Here is a 21,529-nt window from a genome sequence, read left to right on the forward strand (position 1 = left end):
TCACGCCCGGGGCTCCCCGCGCAGGAGGAAGCGCCTGCTCATCCCGCAGCGAGGTGCTGCCCTACCTAGCGCAGTGCCACATCAGCACGCCTCGCTGCCGCTTGCGGGGACAAGCGCCTTTTGTTCGGGGCGAGAGCACCTACCGGCCCCGCCGTGCACGGCCCCCGGCTCTGCAACCGCAGGAAGCCCCCCTCCTCTCCCTGAAATGTTTTCGCGCTTAGAAATTAGCGTAAAATCACCCTTCTGCGCGTGAGCTCTTTGCACAGTCCGGCGAAACTTATCGACGCTGCTCCCCGAGCTGCGAGGATCCTCGCCTCGAGGCCGCGCAGCCCCGATGCTGAGCGCTGCTGCAGCCGCACCGAGGCAGCACGCAGAGCCACGAGCACCGGGCGTGGATGGAGGGCGCGGGGCCACGCTTCCCTCTCACCATAGGGCAGCCGAGGAGCCCTCAGTGCTGCGCACAAAAGCTGCTGCTCGGCCGCTTGAGCACTTTGTATACGCACTGCTGCTGTTAGCCACAAAATGGGCTGCAGAGATCTTAAGGTCCGGCACCTTAGAAATACCGCACAACATCTGTGAGCACTGCTGGAATTCAGGGTCACAAACATCTCTGCCGACCCAGGGCTGCTCGGGGCTCCAGGCAAAGCAGGGCCAGGGCAGTGCCTGCGTGTCCCTCCCTTGCGCAGTGACCGTGGGCACTGGGCGGCAGCGGTCACCTCCCGCTGGTCAGACCCCACAGCAACAGCGAGCCCAGCACGTCGCCATGCAGGAAGGATGGATCTCACAGAGCTTTGGTGCTTAGGGACATGGTTTAGCGGTGATGGGCTGCTGGTTGGATTTGGTGACCTTGGAGGTCTTTCCCGACCGTAAGGATTGTATGATTTGTTTTTGCAAAGCCGTTATGAAACACCTCCCCACGTTCCCATCCCAGAACAGAACTGTCCTACCTGCTCCTGCCTCTCAGCACGCCATCCCGGAGGGTTTGTGCTCCATCCTTCCTGTGCACTGCAGGGTGGGCGATGCCCCGACCCCCACTCAGCTGAGCAAGCTTCCAATAGAGATCTGGCTGCACATCAGAGCTGCTGCTTCTGGGAGTTTGCACTCATCTCAGGATTCAGTAAAACCTTAATCTACAGCGTAATCTCTGAGCATCACATCTGTGCAAGAGGAAAAAATAAAAGGTTGTGGGGGGAGGCTGCACACAGAGGTTTTGTAAAAGCAAAGCTTTGGGCCTGATGGCTTACTGGTGTGTGCTGAGCTCCGTGTGGTGCGTGGGGATCCTGCACCCACCTCCTGGCTGCAGACAGCAGGGCCCTGTGAGCAGCACCGGGACCTCCCAGTGCCCTCTGTGCAGTGACACACTGAAGGAACTGCCCCGCTGCCCACAGCCAGGGCTCTGCAGCATTGCAGGACTGCAGAGGGGCTGGATGCGGCCCTTGTAGCCAGGGAAGGGCTGTGACAAATGGCCCAGGGCAGAAAGTGCAAAGTTGCATTCCCCCAAGCACCTGTCCCCCAGTCCGGCCTCCCCTGGGCTGCCAAGGGGACAGCCCCATTTCCCCTAAGAAGGGCATTTTGTAGGGCAGCAAAACACTCTACGCCTTGCTAGGAGCACGGCCTTGGAAGAGTCCTAGGCAGGGAGAAGCAGCCCCTGGCAGCAGCCATCTGGGAATGGGACGGGATTGCTCCCAGCCTGACCCATCAGCCCAGCTGGGACCCTCCTCCCATCGAGGAACTGAGTTGGCAGAGGCCGAAGCCTGCTCTGTGCTGCCCATCCTGCCAGGAGGGTGCTGCTGCCGCTCAAATGGCCGCATCCCACAGCCAGCGTGTCCCGGTGCCCAGCCGTGCCAGCGCTGCACAGGGAGGAGCAGGACACGGGCACAGCACGAGGCAGTTCCAGCGATGAGATTCCCTGCCCCCCTCCAGGGACTTCCAAATCCCTCCCAGGGATTCTAAGAAATCCCCTCTCAATTGGGAGGGTGGGAGCAGCCCCTGCAGCAGCTCCCATGGACCAACACGGCTCTAATGAGTGATGCGGAGCAGAACCAGACCTGGGGCACACACCCTTGCTCCAAACACATCTCCAAAAGGCAGTACCATACAGAAGCTACCGAGGCCCAAAGCCAGGCAGGCCCATTGTGCCGCTGTTCTCCCCCTCTATGAGAACCAAATTCCCCAACAAATCGATGGCGAGGTTTCCTTTGCCGTCGGTAAGCAATGTCTCATATCCTCTTCAACCATAATGGACTGAAAACACAGTTCCCCTGTGGATTCAGCCCGTTTCCTTCTATTCTTTAACAGGAAGCTCTGCAATAATCAGCCCAGGCAGGCAGACCTCTCCTCACCCTCTCACACTCGGGATGGCCAGAGCCTCCGCGGGGCTGCTCAGCTCCACGCCGCGATGCTGGCTCCGGCCGTCCATCCGCTCCTGTGGCTGCTGGGCTGCGTGCTGCTCGGAGGTAAGGAGCTGCGCTGCACCCAGCGATGGGGCACGGACACGGGGAGATCTGGGGAGCGCAGGGGTGGGCAGCAAAGGGAAGCAGGCAGAGTCGGAGCAGCCGCCGCCTTCAGAGAGCTCAGCCTTTACATTCAGGGTGCTTGGAACAGTCCGGCCCTAGCAGGTTTTGCAGGGTTTATTTGACGGTGCTGAAATAACAGAACCCGTTTCCTGGTTAACAGAAGGATTGCTTCTGTTGAGGCACTGAGACACGGAGGCGTTTTACAGCAAGTGACTTTTGTCAATTGAGGGTGAAGGTGGAACTTTTAAATGCATGGGGCGTTTTCCCCACCTTTCATTTCTCCTCTCGCTGATGCCAACACAACGAGCACGTAGCACTAAGACTCACGCAGTACGTGCAGCTCGCTGTCGTAATCATTCTGCTCCCAACTCCCCTGTCACCCCCGGCTCACGGCGTGGGATACCCCAAGGATCCAGGCTCCTGCTGAAGTGTGACAGGTCTCTGTCTCGCAGCCGGTGACAGCTGTAGCAGCTTTCAGCTTAAAGGCGTTCAGAGGAATGGATACTGCAGTATCACTGCTGCTTCTGATAGTCAGCCACATAAAAATGATAGCATACATCTTGGATCCAAAGCTTTTATTGTTAAACCATGGAAGATGTCTATGGGTTACAGCCCCTGTGTTGGTAGTAACAGGATTTTTAAAGGGCAGAGAATATAAAGACAATTCAGCTGCTTGCTGTGCAATTCTCAGAAAGAAGAGCTCATCGATTAGAAAATTTCTTTCTTTATTAGAGGGCAACACTGCTGGTTTCAGCAGAGGGGTGCAGTGTGCCAGACAAGGGACTCTGGCTCTGCTGCTACACTCCTTAATACCTGGCCGGAATGATTTTTTCTCCTTAAAAATATTTGGTATGGCTTGCACAGGACAGAAATGTCCTGCAGGTTGCCAGTACTTGCTCTGACCAGCTGCATTATCCCAGCACCCAGCCCCTGCCTTGCACCAAACCTTCAGCTGATTGCAGCACTCAAGGGATTCACTCCCCAGGCTGACCCCAGCATTGTAGGATCAGGTGGAAGGGACGACAGCTCCGTCCTCTGGTCCTGAGCACATCACTTGGGAACTCTGTCTTCTGCATTCTGCTTCAAATGACGAGGCAGGGGCTGCTCTCTCTTGCTGCGTGGTGCCAGCGGGGCCAGCACCTGCAAACAACAATGACAGCATTGCTGTGCCGCAGTTGCACCTCTCTGGCTTCAGCCAGAACCAGCTCTCAACATCATCACGTGTTTTGCTTCAGATCTTCGCACTGCCACTGATACGACAGCTCAGAACGATCTTGATTTTCATTTCACCTTTGGTGCTATGGAAAAGTCATTAACGTGGGCTGGTACTTGAGGGATAAGCTGCTGTGACAGGCAAAGCAGCAGGCTCAGAGCGAGGGGCAGAGGTCGGTTAGCAACGCCGTTCCCAAAACACAGGCAGCTGAAGGGAATGAAGGGCTCTTAAATGAGACAGGGCAGCTCGGAGGTCTCCTTGCACTTGAGGAGGTGGAAATAACATTTTGGAGGTCCAAAGTTGGTCAGAATAGCCGGAAGCTTGTAACTGCCTCCGCACCGGCCTTGGTGCTTTCTGCAAGTTCTTTAATTTGTTAAAGCTTTGTTACAGCTATTTCTAAATGAAGCTCCAACTGCTGTTGCTCTGGAATTTCTCAAGTGGGAAGTTCTGGAACTCTTCCAATCTATTTTTCATCCCCCAGAAATGTTTAATGAAAATGTATCCAAACAGACCTCTTCCTATGAACAGCTTCCATTACAATGGGCAGGCACTTCCCAGACAAAACATTTCCACTGAAAAATTCCTTCTGGAAGCTGAGGAGAACCCGGCAGAATTTCCCCACTGACTGCTGCTCTCCTTATCTGCATTGCAGTCAGTGGGTGAATGGATAATGCCACAGTGAAGATGGCATAGATACGATCCAAAACATGGGATGCAGCTAGAGGACAGACATCCAGATAGCAGGAGACCTCCCAGACAGTACTTGCATCCTAACAAGTATCGTGTGCACTCTCAAATTGAGTCTTACTTCTTGTTCTGTCCACATAACAAAAGAGACTTATGCTGCCTCAGTCACACCAAATCACGGCCTTCTTAAAAATGCATTTGCCAGGATGTCTATAATGCTCACTGCCATGCTAGGGAATGCATCTTGTTCAGATCCTGTTTCTTTCAGCAGTGGCAGAAAGCTCCCCTGCCTTTGCAGAGGGATATTTTCACTGCCAGTCTCTGCCCATGACAGGTGATGCCCAATGATATCCCCAAGATCCCTTGGTATCCCCAAGATCCCTTGGCTGAAAAGGGCAGGCCAGCACAGCCCTGGTCCGATGTACAAGGAAGAGAAACCCGGAGTGGTTCAAAGTGTTTGTTCACAAAACAAACTGCTCCCTTCTAGTAAGATGAAACTCTGCCGATGACGCTGCAAAAATGATAGAAGTAACTGGAGATAGTTTCCAGCAATTATGTTCCCTTACAATAGGTGAGTCAGCAACAGGTGTCCTTGGAGGAGGCACTGCTGGTAACCCAAAGGCAGGAGTGCTCCTGCTGGGAAGACACACACATGGGCTTGAGCCCAGGCTGGAGAAGGGAGATCTGTGCCTCGCACAGCACTAGCACTGCCAAGCCTTGGCTAGGAGGTCTCCTTACTCCACGCCCCAGATGAGTCTGCTTCCCAGATGGGCCCACTCAGCATGATCCAACCACAACGAGAAGCAACTTCCCATTAGTCTTTTTATGGGCTGGAGGGGCTGTTTTTACATCTCAGCTGAATCATTTCAGTATAAGAGAAAGGAGCAAAGCCCCCTCTACCATCTCTGACTGCAGTGGTGTTTGGGGGACAGAGCACTGGAACGGGCTGCCCAGAGAGCTGGCGGAATCTCCTTCACTGCGGATATTCAAGACCCATCTGGATGCTTTCCTGGGGAGCCTGCTTTAGTAAGGGGGTTGGACTTGATGACATACAGAGGTCCCTTCCAACCCCTGTGATCCTGTGATCCTGTAATTCTGTGATTCTGTTGTCCCTCCATCCTTCAGGGCAAGCCCTCCACTGCTGGGACAGAGACCAGCAGTTCTCAATGAGGGAGGAGATGCAAGTTTGGTGCAATTTTCCCACCATCAGGCATAACTGCAAATTCTGCATGTTTCCGAGGGCAGCACAGCTCTGGGCAAGCAGCTCCAGACACACAGTTCAATACACTCATGTTACCCAAAAGTGACTTGGGAGTTGCTAAAAATCTTGGAGTCAGAGCAATTGGAAGTCAGGGAGCAGCATGCCATAGTGACAATGCAGGGACCAAGGACCACTGTGTTTTGTGTCTGCCACTTAACACAGTGGTATAACACTCCTATGCCCTGTTTTCCCCAGATATGAGATAAGGAAAATATAAAATGACTTCCTCCAAGGAGTGCCTTGAATATAGGAATAAAACGTAGGGGATATCAGGATTACTCACCCAACATTTGAAGCCAGGTGAAGTTCGTCAGGTCAAGAAGCTTTACCTGCCTCTTCTGCAAGATATGGCATTTCAAGGAGCAGCAGGGAGGTACCTCCTCAGCACTGATGCAGAGAAAATGAATGCATCCAGGCAGGGACTGCTTCACCTATCCTTCAGCCACTCCCCTGAGGTTTAAGACAGGTGACCTGAGAAGAGAAAGCAAAAAGAACAGGAATTAGGAGAGCTCCCCATGGCACCAGCCCCTGACACACCTCACCTCCCAGCTCACGAGGCGTGAACTGAACCGATCCAGCAGCTCACATTCCTGCATGGAGTTTCACGAACACAGCACAACCTGGCTGTTAGCAGCAACACCCTGCTCTTCCAGTGTGGACTTGGGGGGAATCCTAGAATCCTTGGGAATAAAAAACTGGGGAATAAACCGTAAAGAGCCCCCATGAGCGGGGGAGTAGTGAGACATGCCTGCTAGGTACCCACCCTGATCCAACACATCGGCTGTGCTGCTGCAGGAGGTGGTGAGTTGTGTGCTGCCATGGGGCTCTGCTGATAGCTGTCCAGAGGTACAGCACAGGAGCAAGTTCAGCAGCTGATCTCCTACACCAGCTGGAGCACACGACATTTGGTTAGGAACTAAATCCTACAAAATAATGAGGACCGCCTGCAAGGAGACCTGTACAGCAGCAGGGCCTTGGCGGAGAGCCTAATTAAGGTGTGAAAGCAGCAGTGCCAAACCAGCCTGCAACTCGTGATGCTTTTCTGCACCCCGGTTTCCCCATCTATAAAAAAAGCAGCATTCTACAACAAACAGGCTGTGGAGAAAACAGACCGGTAGGAAGCTGGGAGGGCTGCGGCACAGCAGCCTGTCGGGAGCACGTTTACTTCCCAATCCCTACAGAGGAGTGCCCAGAGAGGTGCAGAGGGCATGGACCAGGAAAAAAAACAGATGCTGACACGCACTGTGATGTGACAGGGCCCATTCTGTGCGTGCGGTTTCCCCACATTGTTTGCCTTCTGGCTTGTTTTCTAAATTCAAGTGGTTCTTAATTGCCTTCCGCGAGAAGCCTGACCTGCTCCCACAGCAGCTCACCAGAGAGGAGCGCAGAGCACGATGGATGCTCGCGGTGGATGCCCGGAGCTGGGTGCAGCCCCGGGGGGGCAGAGGAAGGCTGGGGTTGTTTTGAGTCCCTAACAAGATCCGGATTTAATTCCTGCCTCTCTAAACTTTCCGTAACACTTTGGCCAAGTCATTACCATTCAGAACCACGTCGCAGTGAATTGCCAAACCCTTCAAATGTCAGCTGAGAATTAGGTGTTTTAATACCTCTGTGGGTCTGGGACCTAATTTAGACTGTCAGTTATCAAGTCTGCATAATGACACTTTTTCTCTCTTCCCCACCTTTTCTGCCTCAACCTGTGAGACGTGCCAGGCAGAGGCACCTTCTCTTAGATACCTATTAAAACAGGATCGAGACTTTTGCAGAGCTCTTCATTTTCCAGGTTTCCTAATGCAGCATTTTCTTTCATGTAAAAATGACAACATTTCAGAGGTGTTGCTCTCTGCTGCTTGAACAGCTGCTGTGTTTCACCCAGGAAACAGCTGCACTTGTGTTAAGGGTCAGCATATTTTCGTCTTGTCTAATTTTAGGTGGTTGGGTCTCTTTCCTGAAAGCCTTTGTTTATGTAACCTGCAAGCAGAGGTGCAGCAAGCCCGTGCAACGCCACGCGGGCTCTAGGGCAACTTGATATGCAGGAAGCACAGGCAGAGCATTATCAGATCTCCCCCCATATTGCTATGGGAAAAGAGGGCGGTGAGCCCAGCACCACGCACCAGGGGTCGGAGGGTCCCTCCCCTCACCAGTTCTGAGTGGATGGGACCAGTGCCTTCATTCTGGTGCCAGAGATCTTCTTCCCATGTGAATCCATCTGTATGGCTCCGGGAACTTCTCAGCTGCCGTGGAAAGGCCTTCTGCTCACAGTCTAACACTCACATCCAATGCTTCAGAAGGACTGCAGCAAATAAAAGAAATCCAAATTTCCCTTCTTATATTCTGGAAAAAATTAACTAAGAGAAACTAGCTCTGAGTCAGAGAGACAAAATGCATCTGCAGCCTCAATCTGCTTCCCCAGAGCCCTATTGCTCTGGTCACTAATCAGGAGTTTCCCATTCCAGCAAGAGCAGAAAGCATGATTTCCCATTGTAAATCCCTCAGCAAGCTCGCCATCCCCACCTAGAAACGCACAATCCGCTGTAAATCGCTGGCACCCAAACACTCAACAAACAGCTCCGCTCAGCAGCGAGAAGTCGCCTTGAGTGGCTTTGATGTTGATTGCAATTACAGCTGCGCTGGCTGCGTGCTGCGCATCGTCGTTAACTGTTTATACAGCCACCGTGCCACGGGGGGAGCGGGGCCGTGCCGGCGGGGCACAGGAGGAAGCGGCGCTGGGGCCGGGTGCCATCATGTCATGGTGTGATTGGCACTGGAGTCCCCAGGGAGCCGTGGCACCTTGCTGTGCCCGCATCCTGCTGCCCAGCCCCACGGCACAGCTCGCGTCGCTCCCTGCTGCGCGCACGGCTGTCCGCCCTCGTTCAGAGGGATGCTGAGCACCTCCGCTGGAAGAAAACACCTAACAAAGCGGGGCTGTTGATTATTTAAGTTGGCAGAGAAGGCGTAACAAAAAGCAGGGGGCAGAAGCCGGAGCCAGGCGTGCTTCGCTTTGAAACAAGGTGCTGTTGTGTTTATAGAAGGGCCATTTATTACTCAGCCAAGTGCCGCAAGAGGCTCTGCGTCCCTTGGCCTCTTGGCAGCAAGATGGTCACTTCTCTGCAGCAAAGCTCCAACGCGGCAAACCTGGGAGAGCGGCTCCCTGGCCAGGGGAACTTCAGGGACCCCACGGTTTATTTTGGCACACTGATTTTTGAGGACTTCTTATGAGCCATTGCTCTGGCCTGGCCTGGTCAGCAAAGGGCTGAGCTGTGGTGGAAGAGTACTGAGAACAACCACTTCTCTTCTCAGCACTGGGAGATCCTGAGCTTCGTAGCACAGGGCATCCCAGCACAGGGCAGTAATGCCACCTCCTTTCTCCCAGTGCCTCCCATCCCTAGAGGCCCAGCTCGAGTTCTTGAATTTCTTCTCAGTTACACCACAAAATGCTGAAATAAGCTGCCAGCTCAGAAGCCTTTGTCCCCCCCTTTCCTCAACAAAGGTGATGCTTTCATGTTACGTGTACACTGAAAAGTACCTATGACAACTTCAAGGAGCAAATGTGTCACAAGCAATTACTTCTCCCCATGAAGGAACAAGATGGTCTCTGTAAGGAACCCCGAAGATGAGCTGTTTGCATTTGGCAGGTACCAGAGGATATGGGCCCCATGATCACCCCTGCTGACTGTTTGCAGAGTACTTCAAGGCATGTGCAAACCAGCATCCAGAAATTGTGTTGTAAAGCTGTTTTAGAAGAAAGCCAGTGCCAAAGAGAAAGCCTGGCAAACTACTGGGATCAATGGACAGTGCCCCACAGCATCCCAGGTTGTAACAGGGTGCACTCCTCTTCCCCTAAAGAAGCATCTCTAATTCTTTAAGGAGAACCGTGTGCCCAAAAGATCTCTTCCTCCCCTGGGATGCTGTTGATTCAGTAAATGCTGTCACATCTGTCTATAATCCCATTTAGATTACCAGACTGATGTTCATTTAGTCTGCTCTTCAAAAGCTGCAAAGGATGTCCCATCATTCTCCTACACAATCACTCACTGCAATTCACTACCCTTATGTCAAGACAGTTTCCTATTGCACCCCTTTTTATGGCTGCAGTGTAAGGCCTGGTTTTCTGATCCTGTTCCCAATGGATGCAGAAATCAGATTAGTCTCTTCCTCTCTATGTAATTAAAGATCTAATCACATCTCCTCTCCCCCTTCTCTTGTACGGACTAGACAAGACATGTTTCACCAACCTAACGTCCAGTAAACTAGAACAGCAAAGCATGGAAAAGTTCTGAAAAGCCAAGTTCACAGCCAAACCCCAAACTGAAAGAGGCTATGTTTTGTAACGTACTCAGTGGTTTACACGCTGTTTTGGTTCCTGTTTGGCTGGGATCGTTGTCATAAAGCATCAGAGGAAAAAACAATTATGGCTCCAAGACGGCTGCAGGAGAGAAATGACATCAGTCAGGAGCTCGCCAGACCCAGACAGTCCCCTGAGGGGTGAGCTCTGAGCCAAGCAGCAATGACCCCGACCCGCTGCATGCTGCAGATCTCAGTCCACATATACAACACCACCGGGGCTTCCACCTGAGCTCTCTCAGAACCTCTGCAGCACAGGTACCTACCGCGATGTTCATCGCCTACATCACCTCTACAGCTCCCAGCAAGAAACGGGACGTGGCAGGCTGCAGCTCCTCTCCCTGTACAGCAGAAATCTAAAATAGATCAGATCAGTGGGGATTTAGAAGTGCCTGATCCTCTCTTTGATGAGAGAGGGAGCCTGGAGATTAGCTCTCTTGCAGGCGAGCTCACAAAAGAGCTATGAGAACAGGTGAGATGGACCTTGCATGTTGGGAGGGCAGAATCTGGCTGCAAGCAGGCACACAAGCACTGTGCTGCTTTGCTGGATCTCCCCGTGAGTCATCACTTCTTGCAAAGAGGGCAGCGAACTGGAAGAACTCAGCCCTTATTGCTGTCCCTTTTTGTCCAAAACTTGGAGGAACTATCAGCTGTCGTGGGACTCTGGTGAGATGGATCACCAGCAGGATCGGATTCCGATGGGTTTTGTGGTTGTAATGTAGTTTCTTTCATGCATCTTATCTACAGGCAGCATCGATACCACCAGCAATAACCATTTTAAAATGTCAATTCGGATGTGCATTTCAATAATGATCGACAAGGTCACTTTTTCAAAGTTAAGCCAGCTGGTTTTGATTCAAGCATCAAGTATATTTACGTCTTGCAGTCCTTGTCTCCAAGTATGGGAACTGGGTATTTCTTTTTTCCCTTTTTATATGGCAACATTTTTAGTACCTGTCTAATCATAGGATTCCAGGAGCTGAAGCTTAAAGGAAAACATCAGAGAGTAGGCAACATGGAAGGTGGTGAAGGAATGTCTTGCTGTAAATCTAAAAACATTCAGTTGAGAAAACAGTCCCATTAGCTCCTGGCAACCTTTACAAACCTCATCTATCCACTCATTAAGGTCTCAGGGGTCTCAAGGCATTCCAACACAACTCTTTTAAACAACTCTAGAAAAAAAACAGGTTAACTGGCCTTCCTGTGCCAAGACTGAGCTAGAGCCAAGAAGCTCTTGAGGAGAGAGCAACACTACTGTATGGCCTTGTGCTTTCTCCATGAGAGAGGAAGGTGGTTCCCTAAAGGGTTTGGTTTTGTGTGGAGAGAAGGGCATTAATCCTGACTGAATAAATTCCAGTTCTGATTTACTCAGAAACTAATGTATTGTATTCAAGCAAATAGTTTCCAGCAGTGTTTGTTACTACTTCTTAACTAATGCTTTTGGGGAAATTGTGTATTTCAAAGTCATTCTTTGAGAAGATGAGGAAAATCCAAATCTCACAACCAGTGAGAACACTGATGTGCTGGTGCAAGTCACAGTCACAGAGTGGCACTGTTAACACTTCTGTTGTTCCATTTCAGGTACTACAACTGCCCCAGACTCCTCCGTGCACAATGTCACAGGTACCTCCTGGGTTGTGATCTGATTTAAATGTCTCTTGGGATGTGGGTGCACATGTCCACGAGGGGATACAGACGGAGAGGCCACTCCTTAGCACCTCTTGCTCCCACCACCCCCTTTCAGTTCCCATGGCCCAGAAGAGCCCCTTTCTGGCTCATCCCTCAAACTTCCCTGCAGGGATCCCACCAGTGAACAGCACACGTAGATGTCACCTCCATGTCTCTGCTTGTGTTACAGATCAACCTCAATCAACAACACACAGCCATGAAGTAGAGAAGAACACCTCAGGTAAAACACTCCAATGGGGAAGGATTGCGGGTGTCTGTAATCCTCCACAGAGGGAAGAAGAGTGGCCCATGTCCACGTCTACCTGGCATCACTGTTTTGCTGGGCAGTCCTTGACACACAGAGAGCTTGGTGTCCAGTACATGTAAGCACAGTGCGTCACACACCAGGTCTGGCCTTGGCTGCCGGGTATCATAAAGGAAGCTCCAACCAATAAGCTGTTGTTAGAGGAGTTTCCCTGCATTACATTCACTGCTCTCTCAGTAAGCGCAACCACTTCTTTACTCCCCATTTCAACATTTCAGTGAAGCATTAGGATAAAAGGAAAAAGCTTAAAACCATATTCACTCTTTGCTCATTTTACAGGAAAGCCACATGCCTAGATAAGTAACTTGCCTATACATTCCATCTTGGTGATCCACTCTTCCTTGCAGAGGACCATGACAGCATTTCCTTTCTCCCCACTATCTTGCTCTGGCTCCGCAGGATTCATGCTCTGGCTTCTTTCAGTACACAGTTGAAGAAGATGTCAGTTTCCAGGCAACTGCAAGAAGTAAATGATTTGTGCTTACAGACTCAGCAAAATGAAACATGGAAGTTAGCATTTCACATCACAAGCAAATAAACTCTAGCTCTAGCCAGTTATTGTCCAGTGATAAAATACACAAAGAAATGATCTGTATTTTGAGATAAAGCCCTTCATTTTCAAAGTGAGGAAAAGAGTGGTAGGAAAGCCAGAGTTACTGCATGTACCCCAAGCTCTGCCAGCTCAGCACCTCCATGCACAGCCAACCTTGCAAAAGGAGCAAAGCTAACAGCAAAGCATGGAAACCCTGTCTGCTTGAGCAGGGCTATCCGCTTCCCCACAGCTCCCAGAGAACTGAGTGAGGATGCACTGCAGAAGCCATGCCCCGCTCCGAGCTGTTTCTGAGCAGAGCTCTTCAAAGTAATGCTACATTTATTCTACAGAGCCTTCAGTGAAGTCAGCAGCACCAACTGACCTGAATCTCACTCACGTGGACCAGACCACCGCAACCAGATCCTCCTCCATCTCTCCAAACCTAACATCGTCTGCACAGGGTAAGTACACAAGGCAGGAAAGCCCCAACTTTTGCTCATGTGGGACCTCTCTATGCATCCTTTGTCATCCGTGCAAATGTGGGTGCATCAGAAAGCCCCCACTGGTCCACACCATGCTACTGATGCAGCAGCAGCCACTTCTGAATACATTTCAGCTTTTGCTGAAAAAGCAGCTCATTCCAGCTCACCAAACACATGTGGCTGGATGTGCACGGCCTGGAGGTGGCAGCTGAACATCTTGATTTTGGTTTGGAGTTCCCCTCCTGTTGTTTCATGCCTATAAACAACAGTTCTCCATAGCATAACTGACAGCAGCTTCTAAAGTTAATTCTCCTTTGCCATGTTTTCTTTATCCAGATGAAAAGTCCAGTGGAAGCAGAAACACAACAGCTTCATCAACTCCAGGTACTTTGTCTTTTTACAGACTAACAATAGGTGCAGACAATTTCACAGCAATTAGCTTGCTTTATTTACATGGCACGGGTTATTTAAGCACTACTCTATCCTGGCATTCAGCCCTTAGTACCACCCAAAATCACCTCTGCTATCCTTACAGGCTGTGATGAAACACGAGAGCGAATCCTCTTGCATCCCCTGCTTGGGATGAACTTGAACAGCTGAAAGACTGATTTACATTTAGGAACGATGTGGCACTTTTAGAACCCATTAAAAAAGCCTTCTTTTGCTTCTGATGGTTTGTTTAATCCAGTTTTAAGCAAAAATTAGAGAATTCAGGAAGAGTTTTCTCAGAATAAGGGCAGGATCCAAATAAGTGGGAAGACTGAAAGCTGAAAACTGATCTGATTCTCTATTAAAGACCCAGCCCTACAGTGGTTGAGACTGAGAAACTGCTTTGTCTCTCAGATCTCCCCTCGCTCACACAAGGTTAAAAACCCGTGGTCAGCCGTGCCTGCACAGATGTCCAAGCAGCATGTCTGTGCCCAGCTAAGCCAGGAGCCCTTCACATCAGAGCAGACTGCTATTAATTATAACCCTGCTTTAGCTGAAAAGCTCCATACATCTTCAGCTACAGAAATGCTGCTGATGCTTCCAAAAGACAGAGCTCCTGTTGCCTGAGACTCAGCATTTCCCAGGAATGGGGTACCCACGGCAGGCTCAGCACACAAAGCTTCTGTCCTCCACCAATGGCTGAAAGAACTATTTCAGAATGAAACAAGAGGTTTGATGACTGCTCGAAAAAATGCAGCTCTCAGCTGTACAGCTAGCCCCTGCTTCTCAGGAGCATTCTGCTCCGCGTCATTGCTGATTTCTAACCAGTTAAATTTGGTACTTCACAGCATTTCTGCTTTCTTCTGTCTTTTGGCAAAAGAACATTCCAAAACCCTGCTGATTTCACAAAGGCAGGAGCCCCAGGTTCAGGGCACACAGCTGCCCACAGGTGCCCACCCTGTGCCCCAGTGCCACAAGCTGATTTACACCTCTCCAGGCAGCACCTACTTTGGCCAGCACTGCTTTTGGGAGGGAGGGGATGGGGAAAGAAGAAAAGATCCTGGAGCTTGAAAAAACCTCAGTGCTGCCACAGCTGGACTGTATATTGGGCAAGTTACCCCAACTCAAATTAGCTTAGTTGCCCCTAGATAAAACAGCGTGCAAGACATGCCCACTAATTCCAGCTCCAAGCCACACATGCCAAGCAACCAATCCATACCCATGTTCTGCAGAACTGCCTCCCCTAACCAGATTGTTTGTTTGTTTGTTTATGAGCAATAGCAAATCCATAGCTTTCCCCGTTCACTATTCCAGTGTTTAACTCCTGTACCTGCCAAAAAATGTATGAGTGATTGCAGAAACTAAACCTGAACACTTAGGACTGTTTGAATTCCTTGTTTCCTTGTCTGCAGGAAAATTCTGGGAAAACAATACAAAGTATGTTTGGCACAGGCTGCCCAGGGAGGTGGGGGAGTCACTGTCCCCAGAGGTGTTTGAGAAGTGCAGAGATGTGGCACTAAGGGCCATGGTTTGGGCGTGGGCTGGGGTTGGACTGGATGATCTTAGTCCTCTTGCCCAATCTTTATGACTCTGTGATTCTGTGGTGGAGAGGTTTTAGCTTGAGAATGAATTCCCTGTTTTCCTGCACCACCAGCCGTACTGTGAATACATTCTGCTCTCCAGCATGTACATTCATTCTTTTGATTAGTATGTGACATTCAAGGACAAGACTCATTTCTGCATTTCCTCTGTGCAGGTGAAGAGCCCAAGAGAAGTGAGAGTACCACAGCTGCAGCAGCTCAAGGTGCTTTCTCCTTTCTCTCGTAGAAATAGACACCAGTAGATGTTTTACAGCCAACAGCAATGCCAGAGCACTGCTATTTTCAGGCAGCGTGATGAAGAGATAACAAGAACCCGAGGGCTGCTAGCCATCCCATCTAGGCCTTCAAAAGCCTTCAAAGCTCTGCAGAAGCAGCACTCTGGGGTTACATGTCACACCTGGGTACAGCAGCTGTGAGTCACAGCAGGAAAAGGTGGCAGTGTGGCAAAAGGCTGTAAGGCAGGGAGGCAGGACAAGCTCCTTCCTCAAACGTTCCAGATCAGTCCTTTACCTGCCACGCTAGCTTCCTTGTTGCCATCCCAGCAGAAAACCCTGTGGGTGGGGTACCGCTTTCTCCGATTGTTGATAAGTGGAGCCACACCAATGCAATCTGAGGACACTTTGCTGTTCACATTGATGGGGCTGCCCATGATCCTCAGTTATTCTCTTCAGTAAAGTGCAAGTGAGAGTTAGACCATGTAGTACTGCTAGAAATCTTCTTCTCAGCCTTGGAAGAATGGCTTTATATAAAGGTATTTTTCCCCCTTTTGTAGGCACCTCAAGAACAGTTACCCCAGCACTGGAAATCTCTGGCTCTTTGCCCGTGCCTACTCCAACTGAATACGAGTCTCCACTGACTGTGGTAGCTTTCGGTAAGGTCTTGTGCAACCTGGGGAAAGGAGGGGACCTGTTTTGTCAACTCATGCAGGTTTGAACACCCAGCCTCAAAGAAGCTTCCCTTGGGACAGCTCTCCTCAGTTTCACTCTCCATGCCCAATCCTGGACTTTTTAGAGTGCAAGGAAAAACTCTTGAGAAGAAGACTTGTAACCACCAAGTAACAAAGCAGTGAATAAACACTCCTAGCCATATCCAGTCTAACAAGGGAAGAGTTTGAAAGTGTGTCATGGCTGTGCCTGAACTCTGGATCTTCCTCCCAGATCAAGACTGGGGCAGACATTACCCCATTGCCCATTACCCTATGCCCTCATTTCCCTGAAATAATAATAAATCCACCTGCCTGTAGGCTTAGACAACTTTGTTTTAACCCTGAAAACCTGTGCACCTGTCCCAGCCTCACCTAACTGCCTTCCCTGTATGTTTCCACCCTGCTTAGCAGGAAGCAGCCAACTCCTCCGCGCCATTCAGAGATTGTGCAAGGATGGAGCAAGAGATGTCATAACTCATCCTTTAAGGCTTTAAGGATGGGCACAGGGTAGATTTAAGATATCCACTTTTCTTTGGGCTGTACCGACCTGCTAAGAGCTCTAAGGCTGTCTTGACAAAGCACAGTTTAATTGATTGTAGCCAGATGTCAGAATCAAATCTGTGCTTGGCCACTAGTTCGTGAGATAGCTAACACTGCTCAAAGTCAATAGCTTGTCTCTCCCCATTATATTATGAATTTATCTGACTTCACACACCTTTACAATAAGATTTCTCAGCTGCAGTAGAGACACGTTGACTCTAATTAATTGCCAGTGTAATCAATTGACCTCTGCCTTCCTGTCACTGTCTTATCAACTAAGCACGCACCAGAAGCCCTTTGAAGCTAAAGCACAGGAGGATTAGGTCACTCACTCCAGTAACTATTTACTTTTTTACCTATTACATCCCATGCTAGTTTTAATGAAAAATACTGATTTCCTACACAAATTATGATGAGAGTCCAGACCCTGCACTGCCCCAGAAGCCAAGGACAGGAGTGTTATTAGCTCAATAGCAGAAGGCTTCTTCATCCATCCACAGGTGTCATCAGCTTCATTGTCATTCTGGTTGTGGTTGTGATCATCCTCGTCAGCGTGGTCAGCCTGAGGTTCAAGTGCAACCGCTCCAAGGACTCAGAAGGTATTTGCCTGGGGCAGCCTGTCCTTACCTAATCAAAAAGTCATTGGTTTCTAAGTTCATTTGGCAATTCCAAAATGATGGAGGCACACACATGCACACACACACACACAAAAAAAGCAGCTTACCCAGTGGGGAGGTTTCGAATCACAGTTAGGAATGGAGTGTGACCACTTCTTTGGAGCCTCAGTCCAGATCCATGTGCACAAGGGAACAGCCTCAAGTTTGCTGCATTTGCTGCAGCTAGGTGTGCAGATTTCCTGCAGAAATCATAGTTTGACACTGATTTTCCCTCAGAATCCTATTTCCCGTTAAGCACTGCCCACTAGAGGGCAAGACTGCTCTACAGCAAGACAGGTAACTGCTAGAAGACTGAAGGATGCCAGCAATTAAACAGGCGGCAAAGCATTCACTGCTGCCCGTATAATGTTAAATTAGTTGAAGCATTTTCTCTAATCAACTCTCAGATGCCCAGTGGTGACTCTAATTTCATGTGGATTTCATTTATAACCCTGTACAACATGATTCTGAATACAACCGACTTATTTTGTTGCATAGCCGTGACATTTTCTCACCTGCACATCACCAACTGCTTTTCTCCCTCCAGACAAACAGAAGCCAGGGAACTCCATGGTATCAGAGAGGTAAGGCTGCTCACATTATTCATATCCTGTTGACAATTATATTTTATTGCAGAACTAATTTTAGCACAGGAAAGAGGCAACTTTGGTTACATCAGATGGAAAAAAAAAAAAGGCATTTCAGGACTCTGAGATAGGTGAAAAACACAGTGAGTGCTGGTAAAGCTTCATCCTGTGTGTCTGATGGAGTCAAAGGTAGAAGTTCAGCATTTAGGGGCCCCATTTCACAGCTGTGCTGATATCAACAAAGGTTCATCACCTTCCAAAAAGGAGTTTGCTTGCCTTTCCGTACATACAGACTTGAGGTCTGACCTTGAAATTCAAAGCAGTCTCACCAAGATGAGATCAAGTCCTCCCCCAACTTATTTTTCAATACCGCTATTGCTGTTACCTAGCACAAGTGGGATAAGGGGGGGGGTCTCAGATCAGAGCCCTTTGGAAGAGAAATGTCAAGTGGAGGATGATCTGTCTGAAACCCACACAGAATCACTGCTACTCAAATAGAGAAGCTGCACACAAAGTGCCATGAAACGAGAGCCCAAAGGGACCTAAAAGGGGGAGAAAGTGTCACTGCATGTTGCTCCTACTTCCCTATCCTTTCCCAGCCAGGTTATCCCCCTTCTTTGGAAAGATGCAGGGGACAGAGGGAGCAGAGTTCTTCAATATTTATGTGAGAATTTGCACCAACATCGGTGGTTCCTAAATACCCTTTATGAAAATGATCTATGTGATCCACAACCACAGAGATAGGGCATCAAGGCACCCTAATCCCCAACACTATCTAGTCTCCATCGGCACTGAATGTCTATCTGGCCCTCAGGGTATGGAGAAAGGCAAATCCCCCCTTTCCTAACATTTGTACCTCTCACTCAGAAGATGGGGCCCAGCAATACACAAGCAGAAGCATCAAGGAGTGGAGGAATTTGGCACTAAGTGTGTGCCTGGATTGGGACAACAGATCAGAGGTCAGCCCTGGTCCCTGCATCCCAACTGGCCTCAGCCCTGTCTGTTTACCTTGATGTGCAGAGAAACTCACTTCTTATTTTCCAGAGTAATTAAAGCTTTCTCTTGTTGACAGCTGCTCTGCAGGTGCAGGCGAGAAGGATAACAGCATCACTCTGATCTCCATGAAGAACATCAATATGAACAACAGCATGACTTACCCACCATCAGAAAAGGTTTCCCTTTTAGCCTTGCTTTTTAGAGAGTAAGCTGGGGAATATTTCTCCTGCTGGATAAGGGTGTGCCTTTGAGGTATTTCCTTTGCTTTTATTCCTTCAGAAAGGTAGTAACAGGCAGCTGCCAGCAAACTCCTACAGGTCCAACCAGGTTCCAGTGAGCCTGGCGAAATTTTGGCTGCCCATTTCAAGTTTATCCAAGCTGCCTGAACTGAAATATATTTCATACTTATAGGTGTCAGCCAGAGCTAGAGTCACTACATTTGGAGATAAATAAGCTTACCTTTCTGAAGTCAAGGTCCCCCCCTCCAGTCCAAGCTTCCCATATACTCCTGCTCTGCAGAGCTGTTGGTGATATTGGAGCATGTTCCTATCGGTACTCTCGCATCCAATCCACATAAGTAATTTACAGCATTGTTGGTTTTAAAACTAAACTTGCACTTAGACGTGGTTTGAGGGACCACATTGCTTAATTTCTTTCACCAGCTGATGTACCACATTTTGTTCTCTTTGCAGGTGCTATGAAGCTAGAAGCTGACACTTGAATTTCTAGGCTTTTTTTTTTCCCTCTGGGGAAAGGGCAAGGGTGGACTTTATGTGTAAATTATGATTCTCTTTCTGATCAATACATTTACAGTAGTTTCCCCATCTGGGGGGGATTAGGGCTTTCTCCAGCTACAGCCTGTCATACTCAATGGTTGATATCTAACTGTATTTTTGATGGGCCTTCAAACCCTCAGATTATTCCAGCAGCAAGAAGTATGAAGGAACCAACTACTCAGCTAAAGACCTGCTGTCTTAGATTAATGGCCTCAACAGTCTGTGCCAGACAGCCACAGCCTTGCCAGACAGTTAATCAGTGTAGAACCCCACTGAGCTAAACCTGTGCATTCAAAAAGCATGGTCTGAATCTGAAGGCCTAATAGGACCTAAATGCCTAAGTGCTAGGTCAAATCACAGCACAATTGCTCCAAGTCCCTTCTGCACAGAGTCAGGGTGACCATACCAACGTACCTCACAGGGCCGTTGTGAGGATGTATTAACCAGTGTCTGTAAAGCATTTGGAGAGCCGTGAATTAAAGGTGCTGCTGAAATGCAAACTGCCATCCTAAATGCTTTGTTATTAATATCTGAGCTTCAGGCAGACATGTCGTTCCAACACACAACGAAGAAGACTTGTTTGAAGTACAAAAGCAAGACCACTGGTTTGCCAGGACTTTGTCTGGGTGGTCATAAACAAAATTCTGAGCTACTCCTGCTCCTGAAGATCGGTAGCCTAAGTTTGCTGGGAGAGCTTCAGTCTTCTGTACTGCTGCTTTTCCAGAGCTTCCCAACTGACCAGAAAAGCAGATGCCCCTGGTTCCAAGCACCCACACTACTGCAACTACAAGCACCGCGGATGCATCCCCTTGTCACTGTGATAATGAGAACAGTGCTCTGCTAACCTGTGCAGAGTCACAGCACACCCTGGGAACCAGCTGGCTCACAGCCCATGCTCCCTGGGTCCAGATGCCAGCCACTAACCTCCCACAGCAAAATACAGCCCTATCAGCTGAGCTACAGGGGTGATAGAGACATCAATACTCAGCTTCCACATGACCGTAACGGAAACAAGGCTCTATCGGGTAGTTCTGGAGGTCTCAGCTGCATAATGCACTAAAGCACTAACTCTCCAACTGCTTTTGCCAGTGCCTGTCTTCAGTCAGACTCCTGGTTTCAAGCTCTACCAGTTCCTGAGTAAGAGACCTTGGAGCACCTCATTTACTCGGCAGCAGTACACTGAGAAACTGATTTCTCCTACCACAAGCATCAAAATCTATCAGCCCTGAAGGTAAATTGTGAAATCAAGGAAAAAGGATTTATCCAAGCAGGCAAAATAGGTATCACTGCACACATTCCCCTGCATAGTCCAATGAAACATATAATTTAGCTTGATCTAATTTTATAGGATGGATACAAGATAGTTACTGGAGCACACAGTGCAAAAGGTTAGCTGTACTTCGCAGCACACAATGAAGTGCTCAGCATAATAAATGAAATGTTTTCACAACTCTTGTTAAGATCATTGCCAATGGACTTTCTATGTTTAACATATACACCGGGTATTTTTATAAGCGTTTTTTTTTATTTTGTTTTAGTGACGTTTTTCTGATAAAATTCTCAACAAAGTAAAACATGACATCGCCCTACCTCCACCAGAGAGGTGAGTGTAAGCACAAGATCCCAGGTGATGCCCAGCTTGGTGGGCTCAAGCAGCTCCAGATCTCAGCCCGGTGACCCAGTGCGTGGAGGATCACAAGCAGGTTGAACACAATATAGAGTTGTCTCATACACACCTGCAACATCAAACATGGCAGTGAGTGCCCAGCTTTAACCCCTCTCCCCTCCTCCCAACAAGCCATACTGACCTATGTAGGGCTGTCCCATGGGAGCTCATCCCTGCTTTAGTTTTCCTTCCCCTGAACTTATTGTCCTTCTTCCCATAGCCTCTCTAGGGTCTTGACAAAGAAACTGAGCCTGCTCTACTCTGCAACTGAACCACATCCAAAAGCGTAACAAAGCTCTGACACTGTTCAAAAGACAGAACTGAA

The 21,529-nt window shown here is 49.2% G+C and overlaps 1 protein-coding gene across 2 annotated transcripts; it reads left to right on the forward strand.

The window, feature by feature from the left end:
- Positions 2,324–20,998, forward strand: ECSCR (endothelial cell surface expressed chemotaxis and apoptosis regulator). Of its 2 annotated transcripts, XM_021410410.1 has the most exons (11): positions 2,324–2,456; positions 11,603–11,644; positions 11,880–11,930; positions 12,897–13,007; positions 13,365–13,412; positions 15,214–15,261; positions 15,831–15,929; positions 17,024–17,122; positions 17,727–17,763; positions 18,839–18,938; positions 19,455–20,998. In XM_021410410.1, the coding sequence occupies exons 1-11, from the start codon at positions 2,399–2,401 to the stop codon at positions 19,461–19,463; spliced, it is 702 nt and encodes a 233-aa protein (XP_021266085.1). In that variant the 5' UTR covers positions 2,324–2,398; the 3' UTR covers positions 19,464–20,998. The 2 variants fall into 2 exon arrangements, with proteins under 2 accessions (XP_021266085.1, XP_021266084.1); XM_021410409.1 differs by lacking the exon at positions 19,455–20,998 and having other exon boundaries at positions 18,839–19,448.

The sequence above is a fragment of the Numida meleagris genome, chromosome 12 (assembly GCF_002078875.1).
Source record: "Numida meleagris isolate 19003 breed g44 Domestic line chromosome 12, NumMel1.0, whole genome shotgun sequence".
Classification (NCBI taxonomy): Eukaryota; Metazoa; Chordata; class Aves; order Galliformes; family Numididae; genus Numida; species Numida meleagris.